The following is a 15,520-nucleotide window of genomic DNA, read 5'->3' as shown; positions in this document are numbered from 1 at the left end:
ATGTGGCTGCACCTCACTGACGAGGCCCATAGGAGGCCGAAACGATCGTCTGGGGTTGTTATATTCCTTGTTCAGAGGAGAATTGCCTGGTATTTCGGGGCTGGACTGACCTTACTTGGCGGGATCAGACTGATATACTTCAGGAAAGTTTTCTTCTGTGAAAAGCACACTGGTCTAAAAGAGGCTGCTTCCGGGTGGTAAATCACCATAGAACAAGCCACTGAGCTGTTGTTCGTTCCTGGTAGAGCACTTCTCTCTTTGTATGCAAATTATTATGACCCTGGGGAAGTCTCCCTATGGGTGATGGGGGAAACCAGACGTGGACTCCTTGCTCAGTGTGCTTAGAGGAATGTGGCTGCACCTCACTGACGAGGCCCATAGGAGGCCGAAACGATCGTCTGGGGTTGTTATATTCCTTGTTCAGAGGAGAATTGCCTGGTATTTCGGGGCTGGACTGACCTTACTTGGCGGGATCAGACTGATATACTTCAGGAAAGTTTTCTTCTGTGAAAAGCACACTGGTCTAAAAGAGGCTGCTTCCGGGTGGTAAATCACCATAGAACAAGCCACTGAGCTGTTGTTCGTTCCTGGTAGAGCACTTCTCTCTTTGTATGCAAATTATTATGACCCTGGGGAAGTCTCCCTATGGGTGATGGGGGAAACCAGACGTGGACTCCTTGCTCAGTGTGCTTAGAGGAATGTGGCTGCACCTCACTGACGAGGCCCATAGGAGGCCGAAACGATCGTCTGGGGTTGTTATATTCCTTGTTCAGAGGAGAATTGCCTGGTATTTCGGGGCTGGACTGACCTTACTTGGCGGGATCAGACTGATATACTTCAGGAAAGTTTTCTTCTGTGAAAAGCACACTGGTCTAAAAGAGGCTGCTTCCGGGTGGTAAATCACCATAGAACAAGCCACTGAGCTGTTGTTCGTTCCTGGTAGAGCACTTCTCTCTTTGTATGCAAATTATTATGACCCTGGGGAAGTCTCCCTATGGGTGATGGGGGAAACCAGACGTGGACTCCTTGCTCAGTGTGCTTAGAGGAATGTGGCTGCACCTCACTGACGAGGCCCATAGGAGGCCGAAACGATCGTCTGGGGTTGTTATATTCCTTGTTCAGAGGAGAATTGCCTGGTATTTCGGGGCTGGACTGACCTTACTTTGCGGGATCAGACTGATATACTTCAGGAAAGTTTTCTTCTGTGAAAAGCACACTGGTCTAAAAGAGGCTGCTTCCGGGTGGTAAATCACCATAGAACAAGCCACTGAGCTGTTGTTCGTTCCTGGTAGAGCACTTCTCTCTTTGTATGCAAATTATTATGACCCTGGGGAAGTCTCCCTATGGGTGATGGGGGAAACCAGACGTGGACTCCTTGCTCAGTGTGCTTAGAGGAATGTGGCTGCACCTCACTGACGAGGCCCATAGGAGGCCGAAACGATCGTCTGGGGTTGTTATATTCCTTGTTCAGAGGAGAATTGCCTGGTATTTCGGGGCTGGACTGACCTTACTTGGCGGGATCAGACTGATATACTTCAGGAAAGTTTTCTTCTGTGAAAAGCACACTGGTCTAAAAGAGGCTGCTTCCGGGTGGTAAATCACCATAGAACAAGCCACTGAGCTGTTGTTCGTTCCTGGTAGAGCACTTCTCTCTTTGTATGCAAATTATTATGACCCTGGGGAAGTCTCCCTATGGGTGATGGGGGAAACCAGACGTGGACTCCTTGCTCAGTGTGCTTAGAGGAATGTGGCTGCACCTCACTGACGAGGCCCATAGGAGGCCGAAACGATCGTCTGGGGTTGTTATATTCCTTGTTCAGAGGAGAATTGCCTGGTATTTCGGGGCTGGACTGACCTTACTTTGCGGGATCAGACTGATATACTTCAGGAAAGTTTTCTTCTGTGAAAAGCACACTGGTCTAAAAGAGGCTGCTTCCGGGTGGTAAATCACCATAGAACAAGCCACTGAGCTGTTGTTCGTTCCTGGTAGAGCACTTCTCTCTTTGTATGCAAATTATTATGACCCTGGGGAAGTCTCCCTATGGGTGATGGGGGAAACCAGACGTGGACTCCTTGCTCAGTGTGCTTAGAGGAATGTGGCTGCACCTCACTGACGAGGCCCATAGGAGGCCGAAACGATCGTCTGGGGTTGTTATATTCCTTGTTCAGAGGAGAATTGCCTGGTATTTCGGGGCTGGACTGACCTTACTTGGCGGGATCAGACTGATATACTTCAGGAAAGTTTTCTTCTGTGAAAAGCACACTGGTCTAAAAGAGGCTGCTTCCGGGTGGTAAATCACCATAGAACAAGCCACTGAGCTGTTGTTCGTTCCTGGTAGAGCACTTCTCTCTTTGTATGCAAATTATTATGACCCTGGGGAAGTCTCCCTATGGGTGATGGGGGAAACCAGACGTGGACTCCTTGCTCAGTGTGCTTAGAGGAATGTGGCTGCACCTCACTGACGAGGCCCATAGGAGGCCGAAACGATCGTCTGGGGTTGTTATATTCCTTGTTCAGAGGAGAATTGCCTGGTATTTCGGGGCTGGACTGACCTTACTTGGCGGGATCAGACTGATATACTTCAGGAAAGTTTTCTTCTGTGAAAAGCACACTGGTCTAAAAGAGGCTGCTTCCGGGTGGTAAATCACCATAGAACAAGCCACTGAGCTGTTGTTCGTTCCTGGTAGAGCACTTCTCTCTTTGTATATATATATATATATATATATATATATATATATATATATATATATATATATATATATATATAGTGGTGATGCCTCCTTCTTGGACTTTGAATGTTTTAAGGTATGCAGCAACCTTTTGGCATGCACACCTCTACCTCTTTAGTGCTGGATTATACTAGGGACCGTAAGATACTAGAGAATAGCAGACTAGCAACAATTACACATATCTTTATTATGAAGATTTATTTTTTAAATTTGGCCTGTAATGACATCTTATCCATCAAAGAGTGTAAAACACTTTAGGAGCCAATTTACCAAAAACAAGAAATGGATGCTCTAAGAGAATTATCTGAATGGACTGATGTACAGATCAAAAATAATAACAAGGGGGGCAATATTGTGATATGGCCCACATCTATGTAAGTAGCAGAGGCCAATAAACAATTAAGTAATAAGAAAAATTACAAATGCTTATTGGGGAACCCCACTTAAATGTTCTTAGAGCAATATAATAAGATGATAAATAATGCTCTGGCAGAAGTATCTTTTGATAAGAAAGAACATAAATTCCTTGAAGTTAAAAATCCAAAGGTTGCGACCTTATACCTGCTACCCAAAATACATAAGGACATTCTTTGTCCGCCGGGGAGACCGATTGTGTCCGGGATCGGTTCTCTTACGGAAGCAGTCAGCAGATATTTGGACACCAGACTTATGGAATATGGTTGAAGATCATCCATCACACACGAGAGATACCATGCACATATTAAATAAGATTTAGAATGTCTATGTAACGTCAAACTCTTTATTGGTGACATGCGATGTAGAATCGCTGTACACAAGCATTCAAACAGAGTGGGGATGCAAAGCAGTGGCTCATTTCCTGGAGAAAAACACAGAAATAACCGCAGAGACCAAAGATTTCATCACAAAACTGCTTAAATATATATTTACCCACAACTACTTTGTATTCAACGAAAAGTTTTACTTACAAATATGTGGCACTGCCATGGGCACCTTGTGTGCCCCCACCTACGCAAATATATATCTGGGCTGGTGGGAGGAAATGGTAGTATTTCATGAATCTTTAAAGAGCTATACACAACATATATCCCACTGGTCCAGATATATAGATGATATCTTATTTATATAGAACGGACCAGTGGAAACACTAGACTAATCTATCAATATACTTAATGTTAATCCTTTCAGCCTTTTTTAACATACACATCTAATGTAGACAATGTGGAATTCTTAGATTTGGTAATCAAAAAGGTGGACAAGAAACTAGAGACTGATGTGTACAGAAAACCAACTGCAACTAACAACATTTTACATGCATCAGGTCACCATCATCCATCTACAGTTAGAGGTATTCCATATGGTGAATATATAAGAATCAAGAGATACAGCACTATTTTAGAATCTTTTAAAAAGGCAGCATTAGACTTAAGAAATAGACTTCTGCTACGTGGATATTCTAGAAAATCACTAGCCAGGGCATAACACAAGGCCCTTGCAAAAGACAGGGATGATTTACTGAAACCAAAAGAGCGCAGTTCAACTATCTCACTTAGATTCATCTCCACCTATAATTATCAAAGTGATCAACTTTCAAATATAGTCAATAAGCATTGGCATATTTTAAGGGGAGATAAACAATTAAGATCACTATTACCAGAGAAACCCTTGTTTACATTCAGAAGAGCACAAAACCTCAATGATCGCCTTACCAAAAGTCATTTTAACAGAAATGCTAAGAAAGCACCACTATATTGGTGCTCCATCCCATGTGGGGACTGTAAAGTGTGCCAACACATGGTCAAAAAAATAAGTCATGGTTGATAGATTTACCAAGAAGTGGAAGATTAACACACATACCAATTGCCAAAGTACAAATGTCATACATTGTGTATCATGCTCATGTGACCTCTTTTATGTTGGGATAACCACCAGAAAGTTGGGTAAACGCATGACAGAACATTTAAGTAATATCCGTAATGCACGAAAAGATCTTGAAAAAGGCAAGCAGATTACAAGCGTGGCTACACATTTTCTACAACACCATGGCGGGAGTACAGGAGCTTTCAGATGTTGGGGACTAGAAAAGGTTAAACCTGGGATCAGAGGTGGGGGATGTGAACAAACATTGCTCCAAAAAGAAACAAATTGGATATTCAGAAGCAAATAATTTTGGGGGATTTTCTGTAAACAAAGTGATCCTCATACATACATAGAATCTGTACTTGTAAATATTTTTAATGTATCTTAGTGGATATGTGTCAGCTATATATGTGAATCTATTTTTCAAGGTTACCAGTGACATAAAACACAATACCAATTGAAGGTTTATATACCACAACATTATTGGAGAGGGTATATGAGATATATATGCTAGCTGTGTATGTTATGAGAATATAAGAATCCCAAGACAATTATAGGTCTGGTCTACATATCAGTGCTAAATGCACTGTTAGAGACTTTTTGCATCTGCTTCCATTGACACTATATAGTTGACTGGGTATGGGAAAATACCGGTTCTTAACACATGCACATCTATTATTATCATAGAATATACACACCAATATAATGGGTTTTCGTCATCTTACTGATGAGTGCACATGTGAGTAATACACAAATAGGGTATAGTCTGATTTATCATTTTCCAGCAACTCGTAGTTGCATCCCATTCATTAATATAGAATATATATCAGGGTATTAGAAACCAGCCTTATATGAGCTTTTTAAAAATGAACACTTTGAATATGGACTAAGATTATGTGCATTACACTTAAGTCAGGTATGTGCTCAATATCGGACTAGGAAATATACATGTATATAAATCACACAGATGTGCATTTAGTACTTGGTTATGATCTGCAAAATACACAGGCTGCTATTTCCCACTACTATTGCCACCCACATTATGACGTAATTTATAGAATTATCTATCTTTAACTGATTCATAATTACACGTTTCCGGATACATTTTCACTAAGGTTAAATCACTAGATGCTACAATAAGTGACACCATACATCGACTACTAAATAGCATTGCCACCATCTTCATAATAAACATATGTGTAATTGTTGCTAGTCCGCTATTCTCTAGTCGCTTATTGCGTCCTATCAATCATCTCAGGGATTATGAAGAAGACACTGTGTGAGTCACATAAAGCATACTCTGATCCCGTAATGTGATTAGGAACGCTATAAACACCAAACAAGTTTACAGGATAGTGGATCGCAACACACATATGGATCACAGAAATGTAAGTACAGTACTTCAATATGATCATCTAGGAATATTGGTTGTCATTCTCCCCTATTATTGCAGTCCATTACATGACGTCATTCATAGAATCAACCAACCGCTATCAGGATGAAAATCACACGACTACGGATAATTTTCAGTCAACACTGATTGGCTCCGTGGTAGGCGTTGTTCATTACTGAACGGCTATTGGAAGATCTAGGTTCAAGTGAACCACATTTAAAAGAGTGGCATTCAGGGCTTCGGCTTGTCAACTTTCACACTGAAAAAGGCTAATACCAAGGCCGAAACGCGTTTGTGCTATTTTTATTAGTTACACTCATGTTTTTCACCCCTGGCACCTGATGCTGACGAATGCTAAAAAGGGGAAACAGGGGGTGATTACATGATTTGATTGTAGCTATTGTTGGTTGGTGAGGTACATACCGCAATATAGAGGTATAATCCTCATTTTTAAACGATTATTATTAAAAGTTATTTGTTTTAACTTATATCACTTATCCCTAGGTAAGAGTGCTAGCTAAGCCCTAATCCTTTTTCTTTGCTTTTTTGTTTAATAAACAAAGGGGACCCCAGAGAACTTTTTACAATAATTTCTCCCATGACTGCAATAGTTATGTGTAAATAATTTCAGTAAAAACCCCAAAGTTTGTGAATAGTTTTTATTTATTTTTTTAATATGATCCCATTTGGTGCAGAAACAGTGGCATGAAATATATAAACTGGGCATAGATCAATACCTTCGGTTGTCTACAAAAAATATATATAGTTTTGATAGGTAAATAAAAAAACAAAACAAGTCTCTATTCCTGTTTAAATAGTGATAGCAAAAATGCTAAAAACAGAATTTATGTTTACCTGATAAATTTCTTTCTCCTACGGTGTGTCCGGTCCACGGCTTCATCCTTACTTGTGGGATATTCTCATTCCCTACAGGAAGTGGCAAAGAGAGCACAACAGCAGAGCTGTCCATATAGCTCCCCCTCTAGCTCCGCCCCCCAGTCATTCGACCGACGGTCAGGAGAAAAAGGAGAACCATAGGGTGCAGTGGTGACTGTAGTGTACAAAAACTTTAAACCTGACTAAAAGCCAGGGCGGGCCGTGGACCGGACACACCGTAGGAGAAAGAAATTTATCAGGTAAACATAAATTCTGTTTTCTCCTACATTGGTGTGTCCAGTCCACGGCTTCATCCTTACTTGTGGGAACCAATATCAAAGCTTTAGGACACGGATGAAGGGAGGGAGCAAGTCAGGTAACCTAAACGGAAGGCACCACTGCTTGTAAAACCTTTCTCCCAAAAATAGCCTCCGAAGAAGCATAAGTATCGAATTTGTAAAATTTGGCAAAAGTATGCAGTGAAGACCAAGTCACTGCCTTACAGATCTGTTCAACAGAAGCCTCGTTCTTGAAAGCCCATTCGTTCAGGAGGCTGCCGTCCAGCAGTCTCATAAGCCAATCGGATGATGCTTTTTTTAGCCAGAAGGAAAGAGAGGTAGCAGTAGCTTTCTGACCTCTTCTCTTACCAGAATAGACGACAAACAAAGAAGATGTCTGTCTGAAATCCTTTGTTGCTTCTAGATAGAATTTTAAAGCACGAACCACATCTAGATTGTGTAACAAACGTTCCTTTTTAGAAACTGGATTAGGACACAGAGAAGGAACAACTATTTCCTGGTTAATATTCCTATTGGAAGAAAACCAGGCTTGGTACGTAAAACTACCTTATCTGTATGAAACACCAGATAGGGTGAATTACACTGCAAAGCAGACAATTAAGAAATTCTTCTAGCAGAAGAAATAGCAACCAAAAACAAAAATTTTTCCAAGATAGTAACTTAATATCTATGGAAAGTAAAGGTTCAAACGGAACCCCATGAAGAACTGAAAGAACTAAATTTAGACTCCATGGAGGAGTCACAGGTCTGTAGACAGGCTTGATTCTGACTAACGCCTGTACGAACGCCTGAACATCTGGCACGGCTGCCAGACGTTTGTGCAACAAGACAGACAGAGCAGATATCTGTCCTTTTAAAGAACTAGCTAACAGACCTTTCTCCAATCCCTCTTGGAGAAAGGAAATAATCCTTGGAATCCTAATTTTACTCCATGAGTAACCCTTGGATTCGCACCAATAGATATATTTCTGCCATATATTTTATGGTAAATTCTCCTGGTTACAGGCTTTCTAGCCTAAATCAGAGTATCTATAACTGATTCCGAAACCCCACGCTTAGATAGAATCAAGCGTTCAATTTCCAAGCAGTCAGTTGCAGAGAAACTAGGTTTGGATGTTCAAATGGACCTTGTACTAGAAGGTCCTGTCTCAAAGGTAGCTTCCATGGTGGAGCCGATGACATATTCACCAGGTCTGCATACCAAGTCCTGCGTGGCCACGCAGGAGCTATTAGAATTATCGACTAACACCACATACTCTTTACCACCTCCGTGGAGATGCTACTTGTACAGAGCGCAAAGAGAATGACTGGGGGGCGGAGCTAGAGGGGGAGCTATATGGACAGCTCTGCTGTTGTGCTCTCTTTGCCACTTCCTGTAGGGAATGAGAATATCCCACAAGTAAGGATGAAGCCGTGGACCGGACACAAAAAATGTAGGAGAAAATGATTCAGTATTTTGGGCAAGTTATTCTCTGAAACTCTGGGTAGCGAAGGGGTTAATGGGATATGAAACACACAAAAAAATGTATTAAGAAAGAGCATATATTTTTTTTTTTAAAGTTTCCATTTTACTTGTATTATCAAATTTGCTTCTATCCCATGATCATCTTTGTTGAAGAGATACCTAGATAGATGTCTTGAGAACTACATGGCAGGAAAATAGTAATCCCATCTGGTGCTCTTGCAAATGGATAACAATCTTGCAAAACTGCTGCATATAATGCTCCAGACACATGCACTCTCCTGACATTACATCTTTGCTTTTCAACAAGAGATACCAAATGAACAAAGAAAATTTGATAATAGAAGTAAATTAGTTTTGGGGGGGTTGCAAAACTATACACATTGTGCAAACAAGCTGCTTGAAAAACTTGCTGAGTATGTTTGTCTCACTTGATTATGGAAAGTTGGAGTTAGCTGCAGATGTGTTTGTTTAATTACAGTGTTTGGTCCAGGAAGTTCTGTATAAAATTTGAACAAAACACAAGGGCGTCACAATAATGAATTAACTTCAAAAGGCTTCAGTAAGTCGTAAAGATGATGTCAATGAAACTCACATATGTAATTCACACCTTAGTATCAAAATGATAGACTCAAAGGGACATTTCAGTCAAAATTTAAATGCACATAGATTAAATACATCTTTGAATAGAAACATATTTGCAATATACATATTAGCATTTTTCACTGCACATGCAAGTGAAACTAGATATTCTCAGTGCACCAGCATTGTATATACTGCAGCTGCTAAGAGCATAAGTGGGGCTTGTATCATGTCATCAATTAAAGGGACACTCGGGTTAAATTACATTTTCATGATTCAGATACAGCATATAATTTTAAACAACTTTCCAATTTACTTCCATTAAAAAAAATGTGCACAATCTGTTATAGTTACTCATTTTGAGTCACCAGATCCTACTGAGCATGTGCAAGAATTCACAGACTATACGTATATGCATTTGTGATTGGCTGATTGCTATCACATGGTACAAGGGGAGTGGAAATATACATAACTTTGAAATTTGTTATAAAAAAAATCTACTACTCATTTGAAGTTCAGACTAAGTGCTATTGCATTGTCTTGTTATCTTGCATTTGTTGATTATGCAAATCTAAAGTGTTGACTGGTCCTTTAACTGAGTCATTACCAGATGGTACAAGCACCTTAGTCTCTCTGAGCTGAGAAAGTGCTGTGTTTAAAGCTGCTGTTCCTGGTCTCCCAGCATCTGCCTTCATATGGTTACCATACAGTTACCATATGAAGACAGATTGCTAGATAGTTACAGACAGTGACACAGACCATGTAACTGTAATGATCTCCGTTGATGTCAGCGGGAGGGAAGGCGGTCGGCAGCCTTGTGGTGGAAGGGGGAGACGCAGTAGGAGAGGTCCTACACTGCAGAAAATATATTTTGAAGGGAAGGGAGGGATAGGGTGCTGCACTACTAAAAAAAAAAGGCTAGAATGCGGGTGGGGGGGCACTTAAAAATGATATTGATACATATATACACACACACATTTATACACATATATACACACATACACCAATTAGGTATTGGAAGTACCAAAGATGACCGCCACTAGTACCTAAGATGGTGGAGTTGAGTGTGAGTGGGGGGGGAGAAAGCTGTTTGGGAGGGTTCAGGGAGATGGGCAGGTACAATACTATTTCCATTATCAGCTAAATAATTAACACCTTCTTTGCCAGGAATTTCAGAAGTGTGGTACGCAGCTGCAATTAGTGGTCTTCTAATTACCAAAAATCAATGGCATGTCTGCTATTTCCAATTGCACAAGCAGTATGTAAATAATTTCAGAGTTTCAAAGTTTATGTAAAAATTAGCAACTTTTTTATATTATCGCATTTGGCTGCAAAATGGTGCATGAAATATACCAAAATGGAACAACATCAATATCTTGGGTTGTCTAATTAAAAAATATATCGTTTTGATACGTAAATCAAAAAAACAAAGCGATTTCTATTTAAATGACTGATAGCAAAAATGCTGACAATTCTCCAGTATTTTGGGAAAGTTTTTTTTCTGAATCCCCAGTAGCAAAGGGGTTAATATTACTTTATGGCTCAGTTGTCTGCTGGGAACTACTGAAATAAGAGCTCAAATTTTCTTATTTGTGCTTTCCCCCCCAATATCTGGTTCCTGTGGCATTTTTTGTAATAATGTACAGTGGGGTTACTCATCTCATTCTAATTTCAAATACATTAATAAAATATTATTAATCATAAATAAAAATAATGTTTTCTTACCTAGACAAAGATTCAGATGTTTCCTTACACTTGTCACGGTTTAGAAGATGCTCCAGGGATAATATATCATGTTCAACTTCAACAACAGGAGAAAGAGGAAAACAGACTGAGACAATTCGCTCAAGGCGGCTCAATAATGATTGCTAAAAGAGATAAGGGAATAACAAAATTTATTCTTACCTGATAAAGTATTTTCTTTATTGGTAGTGAGGGTTCACAAAATCCTATTCTTACAAATAGGAAAATAGCACCTGACTACCAGGAGGCGGCCAAGACACCCCAACCAAAGCATTTAACTATCCATCCTACTTCCCCTTCCCTTCTATTAGTTCAATATCCGAGGATAGGGAAAAGTAAGAGAGATATAAGGAGTAAGAGGTGCAACTGGAACTGCTGCCAATCACAACAAAAACAGGGTGCGTTTGTGGACTCTCACTACCAAAAAAGAAAATAATTTATCAGGTAAGAATTAATTTTGTTTTCTTTCTAATGGTAGTGAGAGTCCATGCAATCCTATTCTTAACAATGTGAATCTATACCCAAGCTGTGGAGTCCACAATGAAAAAGGAGCGGTATTAATAGGCAAGGCAGTTACCTAAAAACTTGGCACCACCGCCTGAAGAAAGTACTGCCAAAAGAAACCTCTAAAATAACAAGAATATCAAGCTGGAAAAATTTAGTAAGCGTAAGAAGAGAAGATCAGATAGCAGCTTGGTAAATCTGAACTACCAAATTCTCACTTCTAAAGGCCTAACACATAGTTACTGAACAAGTGGAAAGAGTAGAGAGACGAATCAGAGGCTGATGACGTGCCTCCATGTATGAGCCATCTGAGAAGATTCCTCAACTGAGAAAACAAGGAAATATCAGTAGCCCTTCAACCCTTGAACATACCAGAGAGAAAAAATGAACAAGCCTGCAAATAGTGCAAGCACTTAGTAGCATGAAAGCAATAACTTAATGTCCTGGTCATAACTAAATTATAAACCAATCTTTCCTTGAAGAACCAACAACAATCTCCTGATTTCCGATGTTAGATGAAACTACCTTAGAAGGTTTTAAAAGGACTGTGATCCAAAAAAAATTAATTATTCAAAACTCTCAATCTTCTGCTTTAAGACAAAGAAGAACACCATCAAGTTACACCAGCTCAGCAAACCTGGTTTAGATCTCAGTGCCGCCTTATCCTGTTGTAACACAGGATCACAGTGAAGAGTCAACAACTATGAAAACTCTGGGAACAGAAAAGATAGTCAGTAAAAACAACGCTTCCCATGAAAATAACCTGATGTTGAGGGAATGCATAGGTACAAGGAAACATGTTGCAAAAATGATTTGAGCAACTAGTCCGATTCTAATCAGGACCTAAACAAAGGATTGAACATCGGACATCGTGCCAACTTGTAAGGCATTAAACTTAAAATTCCCAAATTTTGTGGTCCTTTAAAAGGGAATTTTTACACTGTAATTTTCTTTACATGTTTTGTAGATTATCCATTTATATAGCCCATCTGGGGGTGTTTTTCAAAAAATGTGTTAAATTTTTTTTTAAGAACATTGTGCTGATTTTCAGACCGCTAACTAAGCCCCACAGTGCCAGATGTACAGGGAGTGCAGAATTATTAGGCAAGTTGTATTTTTGAGGATTAATTTTATTATTGAACAACAACCATGTTCTCAATGAACCCAAAAAACTCATTAATATCAAAGCTGAATAGTTTTGGAAGTAGTTTTTAGTTTGTTTTTAGTTATAGCTATTTTAGGGGGATATCTGTGTGTGCAGGTGACTATTACTGTGCATAATTATTAGGCAACTTAACAAAAAACAAATATATACCCATTTCAATTATTTATTTTTACCAGTGAAACCAATATAACATCTCAACATTCACAAATATACATTTCTGACATTCAAAAACAAAACAAAAACTAATCAGTGACCAATATAGCCACCTTTCTTTGCAAGGACACTCAAAAGCCTGCCATCCATGGATTCTGTCAGTGTTTTGATCTGTTCACCATCAACATTGCATGCAGCAGCAACCACAGCCTCCCAGACACTGTTCAGAGAGGTGTACTGTTTTCCCTCCTTGTAAATCTCACATTTGATGATGGACCACAGGTTCTCAATGGGGTTCAGATCAGGTGAACAAGGAGGCCATGTCATTAGATTTTCTTCTTTTATACCCTTTCTTGCCAGCCACGCTGTGGAGTACTTGGACGCGTGTGATGGAGCATTGTCCTGCATGAAAATCATGTTTTTCTTGAAGGATGCAGACTTCTTCCTGTACCACTGCTCTAAGAAGGTGTCTTCCAGAAACTGGCAGTAGGACTGGGAGTTGAGCTTGACTCCATCCTCAACCCGAAAAGGCCCCACAAGCTCATCTTTGATGATACCAGCCCAAACCAGTACTCCACCTCCACCTTGCTGGCGTCTGAGTCGGACTGGAGCTCTCTGCCCTTTACCAATCCAGCCACGGGCCCATCCATCTGGCCCATCAAGACTCACTCTCATTTCATCAGTCCATAAAACCTTAGAAAAATCAGTCTTGAGATATTTCTTGGCCCAGTCTTGACGTTTCAGCTTGTGTGTCTTGTTCAGTGGTGGTCGTCTTTAAGCCTTTCTTACCTTGGCCATGTCTCTGAGTATTGCACACCTTGTGCTTTTGGGCACTCCAGTGATGTTGCAGCTCTGAAATATGGCCAAACTGGTGGCAAGTGGCATCTTGGCAGCTGCACGCTTGACTTTTCTCAGTTCATGGGCAGTTATTTTGCGCCTTGGTTTTTCCACACGCTTCTTGCGACCCTGTTTACTATTTTGAATGAAACGCTTGATTGTTCGATGATCACGCTTCAGAAGCTTTGCAATTTTAAGAGTGCTGCATCCCTCTGCAAGATATCTCACTATTTTTGACTTTTCTGAGCCTGTCAAGTCCTTCTTTTGACCCATTTTGCCAAAGGAAAGGAAGTTGCCTAATAATTATGCACACCTGATATAGGGTGTTGATGTCATTAGACCACACCCCTTCTCATTACAGAGATGCACATCACCTAATATGCTTAATTGGTAGTAGGCTTTCGAGCCTATACAGCTTGGAGTAAGACAACATGCATAAAGAGGATGATGTGGTCAAAATACTCATTTGCCTAATAATTCTGCACTCCCTGTATACATGCATTTACAGACTCCTGGTGGCTCCTTTTTATGTTATCTGTCTTTTCATATGCAGGGAAGGGGGGAGATGGGGAGGGTCTGCTCTTATTGTTTACCTAGCCCCTTTCAGTGGGTGTCCCAGACAAACCTCATCAACAGTGCTAAACTGGGGGCTTCTAAGTATGTTTTTAAAATGTTTTATACTGGATTTTTAGATCAGCATCTGTGCATATTCTTCTTTATAGTAGTGTCTAACTATTACATGAAGTTATATGAAAATTGGTGTATATTGTTCCTTTAATGAAACTGAACGAAAGACCCTTATCAATGCCCTCCTGAAAGAACACGTAGAATTCTCACCCTGGGCCAAGAGGACCCACGCACAGCACACTGAGACTGGAGAACCTTCCACATCTTATGAAAGACACGCCTGGAATCACTTCCCAGAACTCAGCTCCAGAAAGAGAAATACTGACAAGAATTTCCGGACCCATGAAAATTGGAGGAATGGAAATCAGGCTTTCTGAAGTCTTAGACTGCCCTCTGCCAGCACGGCAACTGGATCTGAATATATCTATATGGCAAAAGACAAAAGGGGAGCTTCCATTACCTCATTGGGATAAAATTCTGGATGAACTATGCAAATTCCAAATTCAGAGTGTAAAAGGAATCTCAGATTTTAGGACAGTCAAAAAGAGCAAACTAATTGTCGATAGAGCAAGAAACAACAGGAGGATATAAACGCCATGTCCAACTGCTAAATAAATAAGTTCACCTTATTGTTTTCATGAAATCTATAAAAAAAAAAACTAACTTTTTTTTACCTGATAAATTTCTTTCTTTCCGGATATGGTGAGTCCACAACGTCATCAATTACTGTTGGGAATATCACTCCTGGCCAGTAGGAGGAGGCAAAGAGCACCACAGCAAAGCTGTTCAGTATTACTCCCCTTCCCACAAAGCCCAGTCATTCGACTTAAGGGAAATGGAAAAAAGTAGTAACACAAAGGTGTAGAGGTGCCTGAGGTTTAGTCAAAATTAATTGTCTTAAAATAAAGGGCGGGGGTCGCGGACTCACCATATTCGGAAAGAAATACATTTTTCAGGTAAGCATACATTTTGTTTTCTTTCCTAAGATACGGCGAGTCCACAACGTCATCAATTACTGTTGGGAACCAATACCCAAGCTAGAGGACACATGACTAGGGAGGGAAAATAAGACAGTCAGACCTAAACAGAAGAAACCTCAGCCGAGGCAAGTATCAAATTTGGAAAATTTGGAAAAAGTATGCAGAGAGGACCAAGTTGCAGCCTTGCAAATCTGTTCCACAGAAGCATCATTTTTGAAGGCCCCAAAAAAAAAAAAAAAAAAAAGGAAACAGCCCTCGTGGAATGAGCTGTAATTCTCTCAGGAGTCTCAGCAGTCTCATAAGCCAAATGAATTATACTTCTCAACCATA

At 40.1% G+C, this 15,520-nt stretch overlaps 1 protein-coding gene across 3 annotated transcripts in view; it reads right to left on the bottom strand.

The window, feature by feature from the left end:
- Nucleotides 1-15,520, bottom strand: part of AFTPH (aftiphilin) — a 272,901-nt gene that overhangs the window by 140,576 nt on the left and 116,805 nt on the right. For all 3 annotated transcript variants that reach the window (XM_053712089.1, XM_053712087.1, XM_053712088.1), the window contains exon 3: nt 10,907-11,049. In XM_053712089.1, coding sequence (XP_053568064.1) covers nt 10,907-11,049 — 143 coding nt within the window. The remainder of the gene's footprint in view (nt 1-10,906; nt 11,050-15,520) is intronic.

The sequence above is a fragment of the Bombina bombina genome, chromosome 4, assembly GCF_027579735.1.
Source record: "Bombina bombina isolate aBomBom1 chromosome 4, aBomBom1.pri, whole genome shotgun sequence".
Classification (NCBI taxonomy): Eukaryota; Metazoa; Chordata; class Amphibia; order Anura; family Bombinatoridae; genus Bombina; species Bombina bombina.
Note: the sequence above shows the minus strand (reverse complement) of the source record. Positions and strands in the feature narration are given on the sequence as shown.